Source organism: Musca domestica, unplaced genomic scaffold (assembly GCF_030504385.1).
Source record: "Musca domestica strain aabys unplaced genomic scaffold, Musca_domestica.polishedcontigs.V.1.1 18, whole genome shotgun sequence".
NCBI classification, from domain to species: Eukaryota; Metazoa; Arthropoda; class Insecta; order Diptera; family Muscidae; genus Musca; species Musca domestica.
The window spans coordinates 4,402,309-4,425,789 of record NW_026712238.1 but is presented as its reverse complement, the minus strand read 5'-3'; the positions used below and the strand labels follow the sequence as shown (position 1 = coordinate 4,425,789).

Genomic DNA, 23,481 nt, shown 5'->3' with positions numbered 1-23,481 from the left:
TTAATGTGAACATTCCTGGATGTTTTTGGCCACGAGGAAAAAAACATTGAAAATTTCAGCAAAAGGCTTTATAAAAATCAAGGGAAAAAATATAATATTAAAAAGAAATAATAAAAAATATAATTAACATAATATTGAAATTATAAATAAAATTATTTTTCATTTGTCTTCTAGAATTTCTTTAAAGATCCCTGGAACATCTTCGATTTAATCACAGTCTTGGGCAGTATTGTGGATGCATTATGGATGGAATTTGGGGTAAATATTATCAAGATTATATTATGTTATTTTATATTATTATGCTGTGGCTAATACAAATTAAATTGTTAGGCATTGTTTTGGCTCGATCCAAACAAAGGAAAAAAATAAAAAAAAATATAACAGAAAAAATACACTTTTACTAGAGATGAATTAAATGCTTTATTTAAACTATAAATATGTTATTTATGCAATGAAAAATTAAGAAAAAAAATAAGTTGCTTTAATAAGATTTTCCAATCTTATGATGCCCAATATGTTTTTTTGTAATGTCTTGTGTTTGTTGAAAGGGGTGTTACATTTTTGTAATAAATTCTACACCAAGTTTACGTTATGAAATGGATGATGATTTAATTAATTTTATGGAGCTTTAGCTTATCTACTTTTAAGGGGTTCTAAATAGGTTTCATTAAAATGCAAACTATATATATAAATATTAATACATATATAAATAGCAACAATATATATAATACAAATATATTCAATTTTCGTATAAATATATTTATTACTTATGTGGGAATATAATTGTTAATTACGAGTTAATATATTTTTTTAAATATTTATATATAAATATATACAAACGTTCTTTTTCAATTAACTAAAAAATTTGCTCATTTATAATCATAAGCCATTTTGAATATAATTAATCTCATATATTTCTTTTTTTAATTTTCCTTTTTTTCATAATTTATTATAAATGTGTACGATTGAAAACAAATTTGACCATAATGACAAAAAAATGAAAACAATATGAAATGGGGTCTGACAAAAAAAAATTATTTGCAAATATGAAAATAATTGAAACACCCAACAACCAAATGAACACCAACGTTACCCTGCAACTACACAACAACCCAACCTACACACACCTCAATCTCCAACACTGTTTTTGAACACTTGCAACACTGCCAACCAACCAACCATCCACCCACCAAACAACACCACTATTTTTCAATCTCTCATGAAAATCTGCTTCAAAATTTGCCAAATTTAAATGAATTATCATTTGTCTACAAAATTTACTCCACATTCTCCGCTGACAATTCCCCACATCATTCGAAATCATCAAAATTTTCAACGCCATTTTAAAACAACAACAACTCAACAACTTGAAAACAAAATCTCTATCTCTCTTCAACAACATGAAAAAATCTATCAATCATCAACAAAACCAACAACAACAACAATAAATAAAAAAAAAACACCACCAACAATAATAATAATATCATCTCCACCAAAATACCACCAACTCTTTTCTATAAACTACAACAACAACAACAGCACGATGTAAGTACAGAAAATTTTGTAAACACTAACGTTTAAGCAAGAAAGACTTATCTAACCAACCAAAAACAGAAAACCAAAAAAAGGAACACTTTTTCTCGTTATTTTCCTCATTGCCTTAATTTTGATCCATCCCCTCTCTATCCCCACCCCCTTCTCGACTACTCATACATCTAACATTTTCAACTAGTTAGAAGAATCGATCGATGTCTTTTTGAATTTAAATGTCATTATTCTTGTTTAGTTGTTTGATTTTGTGTTTCACTAACCCCCCCACCCGATTTTGATTACTGCATCCATGTGGCAACCAAACAGTCTAAATTAAACGAAATCTCTATTTGCTAGCATCTTTGGACCTCGAAATTATTATTATTATCCTTTAACTGAATGTTATTTCCACAATTCGATAAAAACAGAAAAAATAATTTTAAATCCTATGTTTAGTTCGATTTTTTTATTTTATGGTCTCTTTTAGTTGTCCTTTTTTAGTTTAGATTTGGAATTTGTGAGAATTTCCAAAAAAATCTTTTTTTTTTATAAGTCAGGGTCAATTTGTATATTGATGTATAAAAACTATTTTTAAATTTGAATGATGTATATCTCTTCCTCCATAATACTATTGTATGTTACTGTTGCTTATGGTCACAATGAAGGATCAAAATCTTTCCACAGAAACCTGTTATAACAATTTTTGACTGCGTTGGGAGGATATTCTGAAATTATTCTTCTGTCCCAATAACATACGAATTTCACTAGCATCTTCATTTGAAATATCATCAGGGTTGAGAATAATAATAAACAAATAATAATAAAAAAATAATTGGGTTAAGGCCCAACTTTGAATATTCTTTTAAATTCCGATCCCGACTATGTGAAAACTTGAAAATATGTTATATTAATTTTTATGACGTTATGTCTTTGCTATTTAAATATATGACAGTATGTATTTTACGATAATTTTCAATTCAAAAGCATCACAAATTTTAGTCGAGAAATTTCTGTTGAATTTAAGACTTATGTCCAATTTTAGATTTTCTTAAAATTAATAATCTGTATAATGATTATTAGCTGGAAATTAAAAATATTTTATTTTTATAAAAACAAAAACAGTATGCAAAGGCCACTCTCGGGCCATTCCTTGAAAACTGTTATACTAATTCTTCGCCGGATAATTTGAAGCCTGTCTTATTAATTCTTTCCTGTATTGGGAAGTTATTTTTAAAATGGTCGCAGAGTAATTTAAAAATGAAATATCATAAATGTTGGTCAGGAGATTTCTGAGAAATTTAATCTTAAATTCCAGTTCAATTTTGGATTTTCTTTAATAATTTGAATACTTTCCAATATTTTGATGGAACTCAAAGTTTCAAAAAATTAAAATGAAACCAAAAAAAAGCAGCTGAGTTCGGGTACACCGAAATTTTTATACCCTTCACCATTTTAAAGAAACTTGAATATTTTCAAAAAAATAATAAAATAAAAAAATAAAGCTTAAATTAAGACATGGATCTGCATATGTAATGCAGGCTGTAGTACCCATTGCCCATTATGAACTTAAAATACAAAATTCCGGCCCATAATGTCGCTAAAATCATCAAAACACCGAATATCAGATGGTACCGTAAAATGGGTGCTATATTAAAAAATACACATGGGTGTAAAACCTTAGCCTTCTATATCAATGCTTTCGAAAGATAGTGTGATTACAACAGACCGACGGACATCGCTATATCGACTTAGAATTTTACGTTGATGCAGAATATAGATACTTTATGGGGTCTATCATAAGTATTTCGAGGAGTTAGAAACGAAATGCCAAAACGCAATGCCTTCAGAGAATGGTGGAAGGTATAAAAATTCAAAACGTGTACCTATATAGCCAATTACTTTCCAGATAAAGCGATGTCTATTGAGAACTCTAAACATCAATTTTGAGATAATTCCATTGCAAAATGTGGCTGAAATCAGCAAAATATCGAAAGTTGGAAGGTACCATTATAAGGGAGATACACAACAAAGTGGACCTATATAGGTAATTTCCTGTCATGATCTACCAATTACAAATACCAATTACGTTGAAAAATGTGACATAAATCATTAAAATACAAATATCGTTATATACAAATGTATGTATGTGTACCTATTGTCAACATCAAATATCACTTTAAAATAATTACGTCACCAAAATACCGAAAATACCTTTATATGGGACCATACGAAAATTTTGATCTGTGCAGAAAATTTTTTATCAGAGCAAATAGTACCTATTGTCAACACCAAATTCTAAATAATACCGTTGAATATAGTAGTTAAAATCATAAAAATATCGGATATAAGGAGGTACCGTTACATGAGGCTATATGAAGATGTAGATTAGTGTAGGCAATCTCTGGCGTAGGAGGTAGTTCCCATTTGGAACTCCCACTTTCATTTTGAAAAATTCCGATAAACTGTTTGGAAAAAACAAAAAAAATACCAAATACGTAAAGGTACAGTGAAAGGGCGTTTATTAAGGAGGAATAGGAAAGTGTTAAAAAATTATGACAATAATGAAATAAAAACACATACAATTCCGAAAAATGGATTAATATTTTATCTGAATTTATAGTATGATCCATATAATTGAATGTTCGAAGATTATTTCACGCAAATATTACGCATCTTTCCAACATTTCAAACGCTATCTCACGAATATAAATTTCAATATTGTCTTCCAATGCGTCAATTAAAGCGGACTTAACATAGTCCCTCAAACAAAGTCAAACGCCATAGTTTTTACATTTTTTTTTTAATTTTATTGAATGAAAGCAAAAATGTCGAAAATAGCATCAAATCTTAGAATAAGTTTAGATTTGTTCGAATTGGTCACCTTTGGCACGTATTGTGGCCTTCAAACGGCCAATGAAACCGTCACACGCTGCCCGCATTTTGCTCTGCGGTATTTTGGTCCATTCCCGGCGAAGCGCTTGTTTGAGATGATCGACAGTATTTTTTAGTGCCAACCTTGATTTCCAAAATATTCCAGACACAATAGTCCAAAATATTCCAGCCATTGTGCGCTGGAAATGAAGCGAGGAACCTCATTTTGTAATCATTCTTGGGTGGAGCCTGCTGAGTGCGATGTTGCTGAGTCCTGTTGGAATGCGGACAAAATGTTTGCGTGCCCAAGGTAGAATAGTTTCGCGATAATATTCGGCATTTATTCTGATGTCACGGTCGATTAATATGAGCGGAGAGCGACCATCTGCTTTTATGGCGGCCCACACCATCACCATGGCCGGCGCTTGAGCTCTGTTCTGGTGGCCAACCGAAGGTGCACATTTTCAGCTGACCTCTTTGGAAAGTAAACACGATCATTTGGTTTGTTTACAAACTGCTGGACAACGAATGTTTTCTCATCGGAGAAAACCAAATTCGGCAGTTCACCTCTTTCGACCAAGCGAAGCAACTATTTAGCTCTTTAAGTTCTTGCACTTTTTGCAATTTCAATGGTTTTACTCCGAGCTCATTTTTCAATATTTGGCGAATGGGATATTGCGATATGTTCAGCACATGAGCCATTTTTCGGCCACTGCCATGCGGGTTTCGATCAAGTAGCTTCTTTACTTTTCGATTTCTGCTGATGGTGCTGGTTTCTTTCGTCCACTTCCTTCACGTCGGGCTACGCTAGCAATATCATAGTAACGATGGATGGTACAGGCCACAAATGATTTATTTTGTTTATTCACATTTGAATTCTGCAGTTCTCTAACGATAGCTACTTGTTGTTTTCCAGCTAAATATAAAGAAATGGCACGCTTGAATTCCATCTTTTTTAACTTTTTTTTCTGGAAAATTCTCACCAAAATGCTTTTGTTAGCTTGTAAACAATATAATGAGCTGTCACTGGAATAATTTTAACAGATGTCGGACGAGTGGCTTAGTAATTACACCAGTCTAAAGTTGGTTGCAATTTATTAATCTCACCCTGTATTCGATTCATAAGAGACAGTAACAAAAAGACCTACTCTGCGGGATGAAACAATTATTTGCAAAAACTAGAAATAGACTCAAAATTCTGTAATAAACTTTCTGTACCATAATTATACTTATTTATAACATTTTGTATAGTTACTACATTTGCAGTCGAAATTGGTTTTGATGAAAATAATTTTGCAGAGCAAAATTTTTGATATACAAATATTACAAATTATTGAAATTAAAACCTCTTTCGACTGCATTGAAAATAATTCTCACAAATTCTATTGTAGTTTATTATTTATGTATTTTATCATTTTGTAAAAAACGCAAACATATTCCCAAACCCCTTGACAACATATTCATCATCATTATGAGTAAAAAACGCAGACACATTACATTGAAATTAACCCAGAACACCACCAAAAAGAAAGTCAACAGTAACAAACCCAAACAAAATTCAATACGAAAATACAAAAGAACAAAAATTGAACACAATTACCATTACAATGCTTTTAGAATGTCTAAATGTTGAGTTTCTTTGTGTCAAAAAACAAAAGCTACAAACTACATTTAATTTTGGAATGCTATTTCATTTTCAGTAAAAAAAAGACAATAATTAACCAAATGCTCTTTTTCTTAACCAGTAGCTATTTAACAAAAAAAAAAATCAAAGAAAACGAGAAAAAATGTAAACCCATCTAAAAATGATATTCAAACTATTTATTAATATTGGTTAATTTTATTAGTTAAGACAAAAAAAAATTGAATTTCTTTTAAAGTCTATTAAAAGAAACTATGGTTTTTAGTTTATGTATTTTATTTTTTTTTAATGTTTAATTTTAAATATTATTCTATATTACACTACTACTGTTTATCACTGAACTGTACTGTTTTTAACACTGTTTCTTATTTTTTTATTATCTTTTTTTGGGTTCATTTGTGTTTTGAACAAACCTCTCTCTGTCTCAACAACAACAACTACAAAACACCAATTTTTATTACAAAACTTAAAAAAAAAACTACACCAAATACCTACCACCTTTACCTACCCACCGATAATTTGACATTGCCTACAATTTTTAAACAAAAAATATTACCAAATAATAATGTTTCTCAACTGCAACTATTACGACATTTAATATTTCAAATCATTGTTGCCCTTTTATTGAAAACTCAAAAATCGATGTCGAATAAATGAAATCATGAAAACAAAAACCTTGTCACTGATTGAAACCAAAACGCTTGGCTATCCCTTTGAAATGAATACCAAAACAAAACACTCATCATATTTAATGAAACAAATCAAAACCCGAAACACTTCATTGAATGTTACACTGGCCAACAAAAAAATATCCCAATTCTCAACTCTGGCAAATAATCATCATCTCTGTCTGTCTATGTGCCTATGAAACACCACTCAAAAACCAAACTACACCACAACCACCACCACCTACAACATCTACAAAAAACCAACAACAACAACAATTTGAAACCAACATCTACAACAACAACAACAATTGCCTGCCAACCCAACCAAATGAAAATCGTACGAATGAATGGCTTTTATATGTGAAAACCAAAACCCAAACTCAAAACCAAAAACCCAAAACACTTAACACATCATACCAAAAAAAAATATGAAAACCCAAACTGATTACACAACAACAAAAAAACTTAAAAAACCATCAGCAAACTCCTCCAGTTATAGAATACCATTACACCTACAACCACTATATCAGTTCCAATCACACCGCAAGGCAATTTACAGTCCATATCGATCATCAGCAAACTTTAACTGTAAGTAAAAACCGAACCAATTTACAATCTACAAATCTATTGAATTTTAAATTTTTACAAAAAATATATATTTTGAAAATCAAATAATTGCCTATTTTTTTAAATAAGTAAAGAATTTGCAAACCAAAAAAAAAAAACCGTAATTCATGTAAAATTTTGAAATCACCAGATTTAAATAGGTATCATCTGAGATTTCATATATACTCCTACTTTATACTAATTAGTTGCATTTGAAGAAAACTTCCTTTTTGTTTGCGCCTTGTAAAAAAAAATAAACAAATAAGCAATTCGTTTTTTTATTAATAATTTTAACTTCCTTTTTTTGATAAAAAAAAATCTTAACATAAAAAAGAATATATTTACTTCAGCATAAAATTGTAATGGCTTATTTTGCTCATTTTCCACAAAAAAAATATAAACCACACCTACTCTACTCTACTCTACTCTACTCTATCTGTCGCTGTCCCACAATCTTTTCTCTCACTTCTCTGTCTAACTCTTGCTCTATTTTATCACCACTGCCTTGGCAATAAATAACACTTTCTTTTTACTGGAAAAGCATTTTGTTTTTTTTTTTTTAATATATTCTCAAATGTCTTCTTCAATTATATTTTACTAAATGGCATTGTACCACCCAGCACCACCCACTGTCTTTTCTCCAAAATGTATTTCCAAAGAGAGCACCACAATGTTTTACTTCTTTGGAACAGCAAAGTAGTTTAAACAATGGCATGTTTGGTATAAATAAAAAAAGAATATGTAACATAAAATATATACTTTTTTTGTTGTTTCTGCAATAATTTCTCTCTGTCTCTCTCCGATCTATCTCTCTGTCTAAGGTTGTTCCTTCACGTTCTCTCGTTTTCCCCTCTAACACTTGCAAAAAATAAACTTTCTACACAAATTATTCCTATTTTTAATAACCGTAACACCTCTATTTTTTGATAGAATGTACACGAATTAAGTAAATATATATTCTTTCAATTACATTAATTTTTTATTTTCTGTATTATAATTAAGTTGAGTTTTTTTGTTTTATTTTAATTTAAATATAATTTTTAATTTTAAATGATATAAGAAGTGAAAAAAATAAAAAAGAAACTTAAGTATTAAAATGTGATGGGTTAACATAATGATGCAAAAATGAAAATATAAAATTAAAATAACAATCATTTAATTATACACAATAGCAACAAGTGTGTGAATCATCCTAATTCGGTGTTAGAGTGTAGTAGTTGTAAAATACTCACATATACAATGTCATAGTTTTGTATCTATGTGAATTTGAAATATTTATAAAAATACAAAGAAATTAGCTATATGAACAGTAAGAGGTTGAAAAGTTAAAATACCAAATTTCTAATGCCATTTGCTAAACGTAACAGGAGGATTTTTTGATAGGGTGTCCCAAAATGGTTCTTCCAAATCCAAAATTTTTACATAAAGTAATTTTTAATATATTTTGAGGTGTGATATTTTATAATTAACAGTGTGCGACAGGTGATATTAAATAATTTTTAAACGTCCTCGATTTTTTTTCCGGTAAGGCCTTGTTGAAATATTTACTCTCTGATAACTCAATGAGAGCACGCAAGCCTGTTTTATGCGGGATTTAAAAAAAATGGTCACTGTTTATTCCTATGCCCACAATGAGAAGCCTAATTTGAAATCGGAGCTATTACTACATCTTAACAGATTTTTACGAAGTTTGACGTTTGCTTCCATCCTAATTTCCGTTGAATGTGCCAAAATTCAACCTTTAAAAAAATTCAATACATGGATAGACGGATGGACATGCAGAACTCGAGTCAGGATGTGATTCTATGCAGATCTACGAAAAAAGATTTGGATGTTACAAAAAAAAAAAAAAAATCAATGACAATACCCTGACGTATAAATATTGGGATGAGAAATTATTCGAAGAAAATCATCCATTGAATTTCCACACTAAAAGAGTGTTTATTATTGAAAATATTGACCATTTTCACACCTGACTTAAGCTTTGTGTAAGTACAACATGGGGTACTCTCCTCGCTCAATATTAGATTTGTACCAGAAAGAATGAACCGATCGGATACTTTCTTTGAGAGTTGTTTTAGGAATAGCCCGAAAACAAAGACAGACAGACTTAGTCTTATTTATAAAATAAGAGTTATAATTATTCAAAATTTTGAGCCTTTGTGGGAGAAGCACTTGATGGAGTGGACCGGTATTCTCCATCTTTGCACCTTATCGAGAACTGAGGCAAATATTATAATTTGCAAAGTTGGAGCGAAATCGGAACCGAATCGTATTTTTTTTTTTTTTTTTTTTTTTTTTTTTTGAAAATGTCGACTTTTTATGGGGGAGTGCACCGATATGGACCAGAAGGAGTGGACCGGTGTATCACATTTTAAAAGAGTTGTAATTATTCAAAATTTTGACGCTTTGTGGGGGAGGTAATTGATGGAGTGGACCGATATTGTCAAATTTTTGCACCTGATCTAGCACTGACGCAAAACTTAGGATTAAGTTAGAGCAAAATCGGATTAAAGTTTCTCTTTCTGTGCAAAAAAATATATTTTTTGAAAGTTTCGACCTTGGGTCAATAAAATATTGGGATGAGTGAAATTTAAAGACAATCCGATTTGGACCGATTTTGCCCATCTCCGAACTCGATCTAAATTTGACAAGAATATTGCGATGTACCACGTTTGGATCAAATCGGATATTCCCTTCGAGAGTTATCGTGTTCTGACACGAATTTGGTCCAAAGAGACCTAGACCGTTATTTGGATAAGGCACGTTTTGACCGCATCAAATGATATATACTCTCTTTGGTCGTATGGCTGAGAGTATAAAAATCTGTAGAAAAAACTCTGTTCAAATTATTAAAATGCCGAATATCAAGTGATGCAGGTACAAGACCAATTTTATGCCAGAAAAAGCGGGGCCTATTAAAAAATTTCAAACACGTTGTTTGACGCAATTCTGTTGAAAGATGCAGCTGAATTCGTAAAAATACTAAATACCGGAAAGTACAATTTTATGGGGATATATAGGAAGATGTGAACCTGTAGAAGCAATTTTCTGCCATGTTTACAAACTTTACGAACTACAAAGATCAAAATTCATAAAGAATTGATATGAATCATTAAAACAACGAATATTATTTGGTATATATAATTGGGGGATATACGATAATTTAGATGTTATCTGTTGTTAACACCAAATATCAACTTTGAAATAATTCGGTTAAATAATGTCGTTAAAATCTTTAAAACACAGAATATGATGAGATACAGTCATATGAGGGCTATACAATGACGTGGACCCGTATATGCAATTTTCTGTCATCAGATAGTACCCATTACGTTAGAGTTCGTAATGGGTACTATTTGATGACCAATTTTAAAAAAATTCCCGCAAAAATTGTAACAAAAACAAGTTAAAAAGCAGTAAGTTCGGTCGGGCCGAATTATGAATACCCTCCACCATTTGGAACGAATTTGGACATTTCCAAAAAATAAAATCCGTTAAAAATTCTGTTAAAATCTTAAAAATACCGAATACAGCCGTTATATTGGGGTCTATACGACGTAAGGCTACATAGGCTATGTTTGTCATAAGCCATTACCATATTTAAATGCGAAACTTGAAATAAACGGTGAATAATGCAGCTAAAATCATCAAAATACCGTATATAGGGAGGTACAATTATATCGGAGCTATACGAAGACCTGGACCTGCATAGACAATTTTCTGTCACAGGCTGTTGCTTCCATTACGAACTCTAACAATTTCGATGAGTATTGTACCTAAAATCGCCAAAATACCGAATATAGGGAGGTACTGATATATAGGGCCTATACGAAGACCTGGACCTGCATGGACAACTGTCTGTCACAGACAGACAAATACCAAATTTGAAATAATTTCAGTGAATAATGTCGTTTAAATCATCAAAATACAGAATATGGGGAGGTACTGTTATATGGCCGGATGAATCGATGTAGGCTTTTAAGTTGATCAAAAATGTATACAGTAGTTGGGGTCTAAAATAAGTAATTCGTGGAGTTACTGACGAAATTAATATGCCCTCTACAATACTATTAATAAAATGCAAATTACAACCAATTGTTTTTGGAAATTGAGTCTGAAACCATAAAAGAATTGAGAATTATGAGGTAGCCCTATACATAGTTATACCAAAAAGTGGCCTTGCATAACACATATATTGTCAGCAAAAATTACATCTAATGAGAGACTGAAATATCAATTTTAAAATCATTTGGTTGCAAAATGTCCCGGAAAATAGATATTCCGAAAACCAGATGGTACGGGGGTATGGCAAATATGTGACGTTTTAAGATAAATTCTACTTAATTAGAACCAGAACTGTTAAATTTCAATAGGAAATTTTAGATGACAACTTCAAAACAGCGAAAATCGGGAAAAGATAAAAGAGTAAAAAAAAGGGTATTTAAAATGTTGCAATATCCCTCCCTTCTATTGGACTCTTCCATAAAAAGAAAATCGATTAAAAAGACATGCATATTACCATTTTTAGAAGTACCTGAGGTGGTCTGAAATCGAAGTGTAGACAAAGGGTGTAACACTAGATCCTGGTAACTAAAGTTCATATAGCTAATTTCGAATCATATTAAAATATATCAGTCTAAAAAATAACAACAATTGGACAAATAAATACCTAAATACATGGTCGATGTTTATTCATATGTTACAAACTGAATAAAAATACATTTAAAACCAGTACACACCTAATACACACCTAATACACACCAAACACACACTGTTTCCATCCATCCATTATTAAGATATGCAAAGTGGACCCCACCATTTGTGTGTTAGAGGAGAAAGATTCGATTCATGAATTTCAATTTCTTCAACAATCATTCATAATTTTACAATAAAAAAATATCATAATCATTCATATGTGAATACTGTGTTTAGGAAATAAATAAAATAAATGATGTTTACACAAATTACATTTATACCAAACACACGCACACAGTTATGTTCGAATTACTCGAAATAGAGAACAACCAAACATTCCGTCAAAAAAAAAAACTTAAATTAGAAAACCAACTGAACAAAACATTACAACACACGATCAGTGACACGTTGCAATGAAAATTAAACGTACCCACCTACCAACCAACCTACAGTTGCAAGTTAGACAGATACCAAAAAGCAAAGTTGTATCATACCCTAGAGCTGTGTAAAAAATTCCAACAACAAAACCAATTAGTTCAAATCGAAACCAAAATGCTATTGAGAATATTCATTAGATAATTTCTTTTAACGTCATGTTGTTGTATTAAATTTACAAAATGTTGCTGCTTGTTCCTTAATTTTTATTTTTGATTTTAATTAAACGAAAATAAAGTCATCATCACCACCAACTGCTACTACCTACCAACCAACCAATGTTCAATGTATTTATTTTGTTTCCAACGAAATCAAGGCTTCTCAGTGAGATATGATTTTCATTTATTGTTTATTTTAATTTGCCTACTGTGGTTTACAGAATACAACTTTATTATCCTGCTACAGCGAATATATCCTTGACTTATTTTAAGTTCTTGAGAAACCAAATACAGTACACACACTTCTGTTTTGTTCAAATTTCGAAGTGAAAAAAAAAATTAAAACCAAATTTCTATCTTTCTTTTTCTTCTACTTTTTTTATTCTATATAAACAACATCCACAAAATCTATTGCGGCAAAATTTGTTTAATTTTTAAATTTTGCAAAAAAAAAAAAAAAAAAAATTGAACACCGGCAACATCTTGAATAAAAAAATACGCAAAAACTAATTGATTAAACATTTCAAACCAAAATCATCCAACCTGGGCTGTGTGCAACTTGATTGACATGAAATCGATTACAACCTACCACACGACAAATAAATGAAAAACAATTCTTTGAAATCAAATGTGAATGATTGTGTTGTACTTCCATTATGAAAAATATCAAAACATATATTCAAAATACAATGTCTTGTGTTCTCCAAAAAAACAAAAACAATTACCAATCTTTGCAAAATCCAAATCATTGATGCAATTCTTGGAATGCTTGTTGAAACAATTCACACCCAACCGTTTGCAATTGAAAATAAAAATAATATTTATCGATCATATCAAACCAATATCACCACCACAACCACTATCTACTACTACTCCAACCAACCAACCAAAATCATCAACAACTATTGTTTATCAACTACTACTACTACAACAATTACTATCACAAAAATTCCAAAAAATATCTATATCAATCACCAACAATTCAAAATGCCAACAAAATGGTAAACATTTATTTAAAATTTGCATTATAAAAATTTTGAATAATAAAACTACAAAATAAACTAAATTACACCACATCATTTGAATTGAAAATCAAATTGACCGAAAATCAAAAATGTCTAACAACAAAATCTTTTAAATCACACTCAGGATGTAAGTACTGGTAGTAAACGAAATTCTAATTGTAAATATTTAAAATTTCTCATATTTATATTTATATGTATTTAATCATATTCCTATTGAATGTTAATGTTAAATAAATAGTGCAAAAAGACACGTTGCTATAATAAAATAGATCTGTTCGCTTCTAAGAGTATAATACACTGAAAGAAAATCACTTATTAAAACATCTTTGATCATTGAAGCGTCCATGTATATATAAATTTACCACTTGTTGGAAATTTATGCAGGGAAAATTTATTTTGGAACAAATCAGGGAGATCCGTTTGTTAAGGAGAGGGTTGCAAAATTAAGCACGTTTTAGACACACTCGTTTTAAAGCGATAAATCTATAATAATAATAATAATAATAATAATAATAATAATAATAATAATAATAATAATAATAATAATAATAATAATAATAATATAATAATAATAATAATAATAATAATAATAATAATAATAATAATAATAATAATAATAATAATAATAATAATAATAATAATAATAATAATAATATATAATAATAATAATAATAATAATAATAATAATAATAATAATAATAATATAATAATATAATAATAATAATAATAATATAATAATAATAATAATAATAATAATAATAATAATAATAATAATAATAATAATAATAATAATAATAATAATAATAATAATAATAATAATAATAATAATAATAATAATAATAATAATAATAATAATATAATAATAATAATAATAATAATAATAATAATAATAATAATAATAATAATAATAATAATAATAATAATAATAATAATAATAATAATATAATAATAATAATATAATAATAATAATAATAATAATAATAATAATAATAATAATAATAATAATAATAATAATAATAATAATAATAATAATAATAATAATAATAATAATAATAATAATAATAATAATAATAATAATAATAATAATAATAATAATAATAATAATAATAATAATAATAATAATAATAATAATAATAATAATAATAATAATAATAATAATAATAATAATATAATCAAGCATTTAAATGTATAAATAAAACTATAAATGTGAAATCAGGAACTAAAAATACCAAACTATAACCATATAGAAACTTAAAAATACATATGAGTTGGATATAGCCTTATATGAGGGCTATTGCAAAACCTATACCTTCACCAAGAACATTTCAAAATGATGTGCTCTGCCAAATAAGAAATCAAAATATCAGTTAAAAGTATATATAAATTTCTGACTTCATAACACTTAGAATGTAATTATGACAATAATGGACCTATGTTGAAAAATTTTCCAATGAGAACTTAGACAAGAAAAAAATACATTAAATTGGGCCGGGTCGAATTTTTAATACCCTCCACCATTGGGTAAAGGAAACATTTGTATGTAAAAGTATTCAAACATTTCCCACTTCAAACTATAAATACATGTATTACGGTTTGGATAATGCAGTTCAACTTTTGAAAAAACCATAGCAAAATGGGAACCTATAATTATAATACAATTTTATACTATAGGGATTGTTATCTATTGCGAGTCTTAAATACCAAATGAGAAACTATGTCCTTTGTAAATGTGACCAGGATTATCAAAATACAAAATATCGGTGGTCATAGATATTAAATATTGTGCGACCTCACATTTTCCACAGATAGCCTAAAAATTGGTATTTTTGTTGAAAATGTGTTCTAGATTTTAAACTAAAAGTATCAATTTTTAGGTAGATCCGTGAAAAAATGTGGTAAAAATAATCAAAATACCTAATATCGGGAGGTACCGTTATATAGGGGGCTATACGAAAACGTGGACCTATATATACAATGTTCTGCATCTGGAACTAGAACCTATTACGAACTACATATACCTATTTTTAGACAAATCCGTGAATAAACGTTGCAAAAATCATAAAAATTCCGAATATCGGTAGGTACTGGTATATGCAACCTATACAAAAACGTGGACCTATACATACAATGTTTTGCCACTGGTTGCAGAACCAATTGTAAATGACAAATACCAATTTTAGGCTAATTTGGAAAAAAATGTGGCAAAAATCATCAAAAGTACCGAATATCGGGAGGTACCGTTATATGCGACCTATACATACAATGTTCCACCACCGGAGCTAAAATACATTACGAACTACTAATACCACTTTTGAGACAAATCCGTAAAAAAATGTAACGAAAATCATCAAAATATCGAATATCGGGAGGTACCGATATATCTCATTTTCAATACCAACCATCCTAACCACCATATAAACTATTGAGCCAAATTTTGAAGCTCTACGTTAAATAATATAATTTTAACAGACAGACGGACAGACAGACACATATCGCTAAATCTAAATTTTAAACGGAATTACAAAGTTAATATACCCTCCGTTTAAAGGTGGTGGGTATAAAAATAAGCAAGGAATTGAAAAACTCTGGCGGGCCACTTTATGATACCATACACTATAATGAATACTTATCATTATTATTAGGAACACATATGGAGGAGCTATATCTACATCGGAACAGATGTGGTCCCAACATAACAAATCTTATTCTTGTCAATAGTCGGACCTTAAATGGAGCCAATTTCTAGGTCGCATTTGATATATCGTTTTTTTTTACCAAATTTGATTATATTGCTTCTAAGCTTAATTCGATACTTGAAAACATATAAAGATAACCATGGGAGCCATATCCAAATCTGAACATTACCCCTGGGGGACTAAAATGGCTAATCGGATGAAAGCTACACATATGACAGCTATAGATATATCTGAACCGATTTTCGTTAAATTTAATTTTGTTATGTTTAGTGGAATGTGTCAAAATCAGTTCAATTTGGTCATATATTATATATTTGGAGTACAATTGAAGTAAAATCGGACAAAGATATATAAGGGAACAATTTCTAAAAGGTCTGTACTAGGGCCAAACAAATTACCTGTTCAAAGCACAATAAAATTGAAATCAGATGATAATATACTTGGGATCTATACCTAAATCTGGGTTGATTATCACCAATTTAAAATTAAAGCAAATTATTTACGGAAATGTTTATCTCAATTGGACAATAAATTCAAATATACATGGACAGATGGACAGAAAAAATTCTATGGACTCAGATGGAGATCATCAAAATTACCTTCCTCGAAGAACCGGAATAATCAATAATAATAGCTTCTTTCTTTGTAAAACGCAATGAAGACCAAAAATAGTACATTTTTAGAAAATTTAGGGATTAAACAAAAATTCTATGCATTTGAACAACAGGAACAAATTTACTAGTTAGCTTTAGGTTAGCAGTCTATCCAGTAACTGAACCTTCATTGTTTTCTTTCAGTGTATTAGAAAAATCCTATATAATATGCAATTTTTTCTTTGCTCATATGCCTACCATTGTCTGCGAATAATAAATAGCCCAAATTCAACTTTCCTTTTTTCTAATATTGGCTTTCATAGTTACCAAAATTATAATAATAATTATAATTATTGTACATCATTTCTCTTTGCTTACCTGTATATTGCCTTATAAAAAGCTTTACGAACAGATCTATTTAAAATGGTTTTAAATTATTCTTTTACAATTTTTATCTATCATCACATACTTTTGCATTTATCTACTGTTATCTACATCTATCATACAATCACAAAACAAAAATTCTACTTCCTTAGATAATTCTATTAGAAATTCTTTAGAGAAAATTTTCGTTTTGAAAAAAATAAGATTAAAAAAAACTACAATAATAATATCGAAGGGTATGAAAACACACATAAAATTGTTCGTCCTCTGCTTTCAGGTTCAAGTAATAAAAAAACCTACTTATAAGTCTTCACATATATTCTTAAGTAACAAAAAATTGCATTAACACATATGTAATGAATATAGCAAAATAACAATATATTTTAAGAAAAATACGTTGCAAAAAACAAACAAAAATTGGTGACAATACTTTAATATACTAGCAAATCAAAAAATCACTGGACAAACCATTAAAATATCGAAAATATGGTGCTAATGTTGCATTGGAGCTGTACTGAAGAGTATACCTTCACTTATTGTCATTTGGATGGAAGTTTCCTATACTCAACATAAAAGAAATGCCAAATTAAAGATATTTCAATAATCAAAATAACGAATATCTGGCTGCCCTGCTATAACTAACTATAAGACCTACAATGGCAATTCTTTATAAGTAGAGTTTTTGGCGTCTGAGAATACAAAGTGCACGGTTCTTTGAAAAGTGTGTTCAAACCTTTAATAATACCTAATTTGTAGACTTGATAAAGTCTCGATTTCTATTTTTTTTTTACGTAGTTGGGACACTTCCTCGGAATTCCAAATACAATGTTATGAACATGCCATTATATAATAAAATCGCCAAAAGCTAATCTTACGAAAACAAAATAGAATCTCTACCATTTTTATAAGAGAACTTTACGACTCACTTATCTCGGGTCCTATGTATGGAAAATCGAAAGAACCGCCTAATAAGACCCACATGTCAGTCTTCTATAAATCAAATATATACAAAATTCGTACATATTGACTCTTCCTATCGGCATCTTACAAATAAGTACAGATAAATCTATTGAATACCTTTGCACACGTCCATTTATTGTTGAGGTCTATCCATAGATAGGTCTTCTTCTTTTTGAGGGCCAAAGATGCCTTCTTTTTATAAGTTCTCTCTTCAATGAAGTCATATGAAAGGGGTTTTTATCTTCAATGGTGCGATATATTAGTCTTATGTCTGAAGAATTAGTCGTATTAAAAGAAACCAACGAGTTAAAATTTTATATGGCTTCTGCTTTAAGAATATCCAGTCATAAGACCTAAAGATAAAGTCAAACGCAATAATTTTTACATTTTTTTTTTTTTTAATTTTTATTGAACTTTTATTGGCGCGTGCTAAGTACGATGCTGCTGAATCCTGTTGGAATGTCCAAGGCCTGCGGCTAAAATGTTTGCGTGCCCAAAGCTTTAATACACCCTCCAGAATATTTTCGCGATAATATTCGGCATTTGTTCTGATGCCACGGTCGATTAATACGAGCGGAGATTATGGTAGCCAACCGAAGGTGCACATTTTCAGCTGATCTCTTTGCCCAGTAAACACGATCATTTTGTTTGTTTACAAACTGCTGGACATCGAATGTTTTCTCATCGGAGAAAACCAAATTCGGCAGTTCACCACTTTCGGGCAAGCGAAGCAACTCTTTAGCTCTATTGAGTCTATTTTCTTTCAGTTGCGGTGTAAGTTCTTGCACTTTTCGGAAAATCGATGGCTTTACTCCGAGCTCATTTTTCAATATTTGCCGAATGGAATATTGCGATATGTTCGGCTCACGTGCCAATTTTCGGCCACTGCGACGCGGTTTTCGATCAAGTCGCCTCTTTACTTTTCGAACCATTTCTGCTGATGTTGCTGTTTTCTTCCGTCCACTTCCTTGACGTCGGACTACGCTACCGGTATCACAGTAACAAGCGATGGTGTGAGACACAAAAGATTTATTCGCGTTTAAATGCTGTAGTGCTCTAACGATAGCCACTTGTGACTTTCTAGCCAAATATAAAGAAATCTCACTATCACCCTTGAATTCCATAACGTATAACTTTTTCTTCTGGAAAATTCTCACCAAAATGCTTTTGTACGCTTGTAAACAATATAATGAACTGTCACTGGAATAATTTTAACAGCTGTCGGACGAGTGGCTTAGAAATGAAAGCAGTCTGAAGTTGGTTGCAGTTTTTTCATCTCACCCCATGATAATTTACTGTGATAATCTACTGAAATCCGAGAGGTTATATCAAAACCGGGAGTTGACATACTTCTTCGAAATTGTATTCCAATGTCAAGTCATGGTCAATTTCGTTAAAAAATGTGATAAGATCCTGGAAAATACAGGTGTATGTCAATTTTTGCTTTTCAAATTATTAAAATTTTGACTCTTCTGAAAAAATCAGCTGAAACCCAATATTCATGACATCGAATGTATTTTTATAGCCACGAAAGGGCCATGATTAGTTGAACAAAATTTATGATTTATTGAAAACACAAATATTTTTCAGTAGACAATTTCTGTGTGTTTTCGTACTCAAATTTAATGAAATGATTTTAATTTCAGCAATACTCATAGTTTTATATTAAACCTATATTTTCTTGACTTAATTTATTTTTGTAACATCTGGGCGGGCTTAGTTAAATCAAGGATTATATCCCCTTTAACTATTTAGAATCTCTCCAGACTCTCGATGTATGCTATTAGATCACCAAATGTAGAAAAACTGAAATCAAATGCCTATTATTAATTTTAAGTATTATTACCATTTTGTTTTCTTAATTTTTTTCATTTGTATACTCCTAGAGAACAATTAGCCCTAACTATAGCTCTGAAACTATATCTCCTATAAATAAAAATCTACTATGCTATTTAGTTCTATAAACATGCCAATTTTTTACAAATATATATATTTAGAATTAAGAATAAGGTGAAAAAAGAGAGATACAATGTGGAAAAAGGCCACATGTATTGTTTCTCAAGGCATCCTCCGATCCAAATGAATAAAGCTGTGAAGCCATACTGCGAGGCGGTATACGTCAAAACATTAGCTGGCTTCTGACAATTTAGAGAAAAAAATTAAAGGAAGAAAACAAAATACGTTATCCACAATGTCGGACAGCTGCTGATGCGTAAAATATTTTGGTCATTTTTAGAAAGAAAAACGATTTTGATTATCATTTAATAGCCACTGAATGCTGTGGTGTGTAATATTTGCAACGAATCTCAAATCTGCTTCAAATGATAGTTCAAAATCACCTTAGGAATTTAGTTATATTCTGTCTAATATCCATTGATGGTGTATCTATAGCTATAATTTATGTTTATTGTTTCTATTTTATGGCAAAAAAAACTAAATTAAATTATTTTATTTTTCCAAAAATTGGCATTTTAAAATAAAAAAATTATTGTAGAAATTAAAAAATAACATTGAAGTAAATGGTGAATTGTTGGAAACAAAGAAATGAGATCAACTATTTTTGTTTTGATTCACAGACAAAATAGTGGAAAAAATATCAAAAGTTTTTGAGACTTCATAATAATATTTGAATTAATTTCAAATTATACTGAAAAATGTTTTTTCACAATAGTATTCATTTTTTAAATTCTGAGTTTAAAAGGATCACTGAAAACAGAACAAAAAAATTCTTTGAATTTGTAATAAATTTGTATTGAAGTAATTTTAAATTAATTTATTTAAATTAATAATTAATTAATAATAATAAATTTATTTAAATAAATTTAAATTGAAGATAAAAATTAATTTTCAATGAGCCATATATATTTTTAAAAAGTTTCCCACCTTTGTATTTGTTAACAATTCACAATTTACTTCTGCAACAATTAGAACTTAGCATCTATCTCTCAAACTACAAATTGGCATATATAAAAAATAAGTTTAAAAAATTCTACATTAAACATAACATTAATTTCCATTTTTCTCATTTAAATTGAAATTTTATTTAAATTTAAAAATTAAAATATTAGTTTCAAACCTCTTGCATTGGCTCTTGTTTTAGTTAATTTCAAAATCTTTCAAAAATCTATCTGTAATATTGTTTTTTCCCTATTCATTCTATTATTCTATTGATCCTGTGTAAAACTAACCCCAAATCTTCTTAAAACCACTATTTCTATGCTATACTTTCTTCCTCCTCCTCCCCCTCCCCTACTTTTGCAAATAACCCAAGTAATAGTAAATGCGAGTATAGTCCATCACCATATCCCCGTCCTTATTGTAAATTTTCCCAAAGGAATTTTTCATAAAAATTTTTTCTTAACAAAATACTATACATATATACTTGAAATGATATCCCATCCCATAGTTTCCCTTTTCCGATTCTAGTATATATATTGATGAATAATTTTAATTCTTGTAAAAAAGATCCAATTTATCCCTATTAATATTTTATTTTGATACTGAAGTGGAATTTTAAAGTCAGCAGACATAACGTAATAAAATCGTCAATATCAAATTTTACAAAAAAAGGAAGAAAAAAAAAAAAAAAAACAAGTCACACAAGTAAAAAGCAGCTAAGTTCGGCTGGGACATGGGACATGGAAAATTTCCAAAAAAAAAACCGCTCAAAGGAAAATCATTATATGGGGGCTATACGATGACGTAGAGTTGCATAGGCAAAGTTTTGCCATTGGACCTAATACCCAAAACGAACTTTATATACGAAATTTGAAAAAATTTCGGACAAAAATGTCCCTAAAAGCATCAAAATACCGAATATCATGGGGTTCCGTTGTATGGGAGCTATACGATATCCTGGATCTATGTAGATTTTATTTATATTTATGTGGATTTTCAGACAACTCCATTGAAAATCTTGGCTACAATCATCAAAATACCTACAATATCGTGGGCCATCTTCGAACTTGACCTGCCTGCGGACAAAAGTCTGATCTGTGCAAAATTGTATCTTCCTACCTTAATTCCTTTTGACTCTAGCATTGATTACAGCTGACGGACAAGCCGACGGACGGACGGACAGGTCATAGAATTTTACGCTGATAAAGAATAAATATACTTTGTGACGAACTTAATATACCCTCCATAATATGTACAGCGGAGGGTATAATTAAGAGACCCAGTAAAAATATTTATTTTAACCAAGACTTGATGACCCTCTTATACATGCTTAAACGAAAGTACCGAATAATAAGACATACATACCAATTGTCTATATAACTATCACTTCCTTGTCGATAGAATACCTCAACATTGACCCCTTATAGAAGAAAGATCTACCTACCTATCCTCGACCAATAAACAGGTTTTTTGCGTAATTTGAATGATATTTTTTCTTCAGATTAGAGAATATTTAGCAAAAGTCCCTTGTACGTCGAAGACTTATAAAAGGATCTACTGTCTTCATAATGAAGACAGATAAGAATAACTTTACAGAAGCGAACAGACAAATTTTCTTTCAAGAGAAGAGCCCGATAGATATGCTTGCTATATATAGTCAAAAGTCGGGCTGGCCGACTATATGACTCCTTACACCACTATGCATATTTAGTAGAGCTCCCGTAACAAAAGAATTTATTTGAAGTAGATCGTACCACCTATTAACATTTGGCTTTGGAACAGTTTAAGTTTGGTTTCAGTGGGAATTGGATACGCCTTCTATCCAATTCTGTATCGATTTTCACTAAATTTGACGGAGATATTTTAATCTCTTATATAACATTGCTATAGAGTACATGATATCACTTAGAGAAGGATTATATTAAAAAATATATACATATATAGCTATATCTGAACCAATTTTCTCCAAATTTGATGTACTTGCATCTGGACTGAATTCGGTCGGACACACCATAATTTGGGTTATTAGGACTGATCTTGGCCATTTCGGTTGAAGATATATATGTGAGCTCTATCCAAACCTGATCCAATCTTGATAAAATTTAAAAGAGTTTTTTTTTCCGAGCTCTATAAGATATTCTGTATTTTATTCTGGGATTTAAAAACCAAATCGGATGAAACATATATATGAGAGTTATAGCTATATCTGAACCGATTCACCAAATTTGGTGTTCTTGCTTCTAGACTGAATTCGGTCGGATATGCCAAAATTCAACTGACATTGACCATTTGGCGCACAATTAACCCGAAATCGGTT

General features: G+C 29.9%; 1 protein-coding gene across 1 annotated transcript in view; it reads left to right on the top strand.

The window, feature by feature from the left end:
• The window catches only part of LOC101889994 (voltage-dependent calcium channel type A subunit alpha-1), a 206,278-nt gene that overhangs the window by 116,416 nt on the left and 66,381 nt on the right, over window positions 1-23,481 (top strand). The window contains exons 19-20 of the mRNA XM_059120872.1: window positions 175-258; window positions 1,540-1,545. Of these exons, the coding sequence (XP_058976855.1) occupies window positions 175-258; window positions 1,540-1,545 (90 nt within the window). The remainder of the gene's footprint in view (window positions 1-174; window positions 259-1,539; window positions 1,546-23,481) is intronic.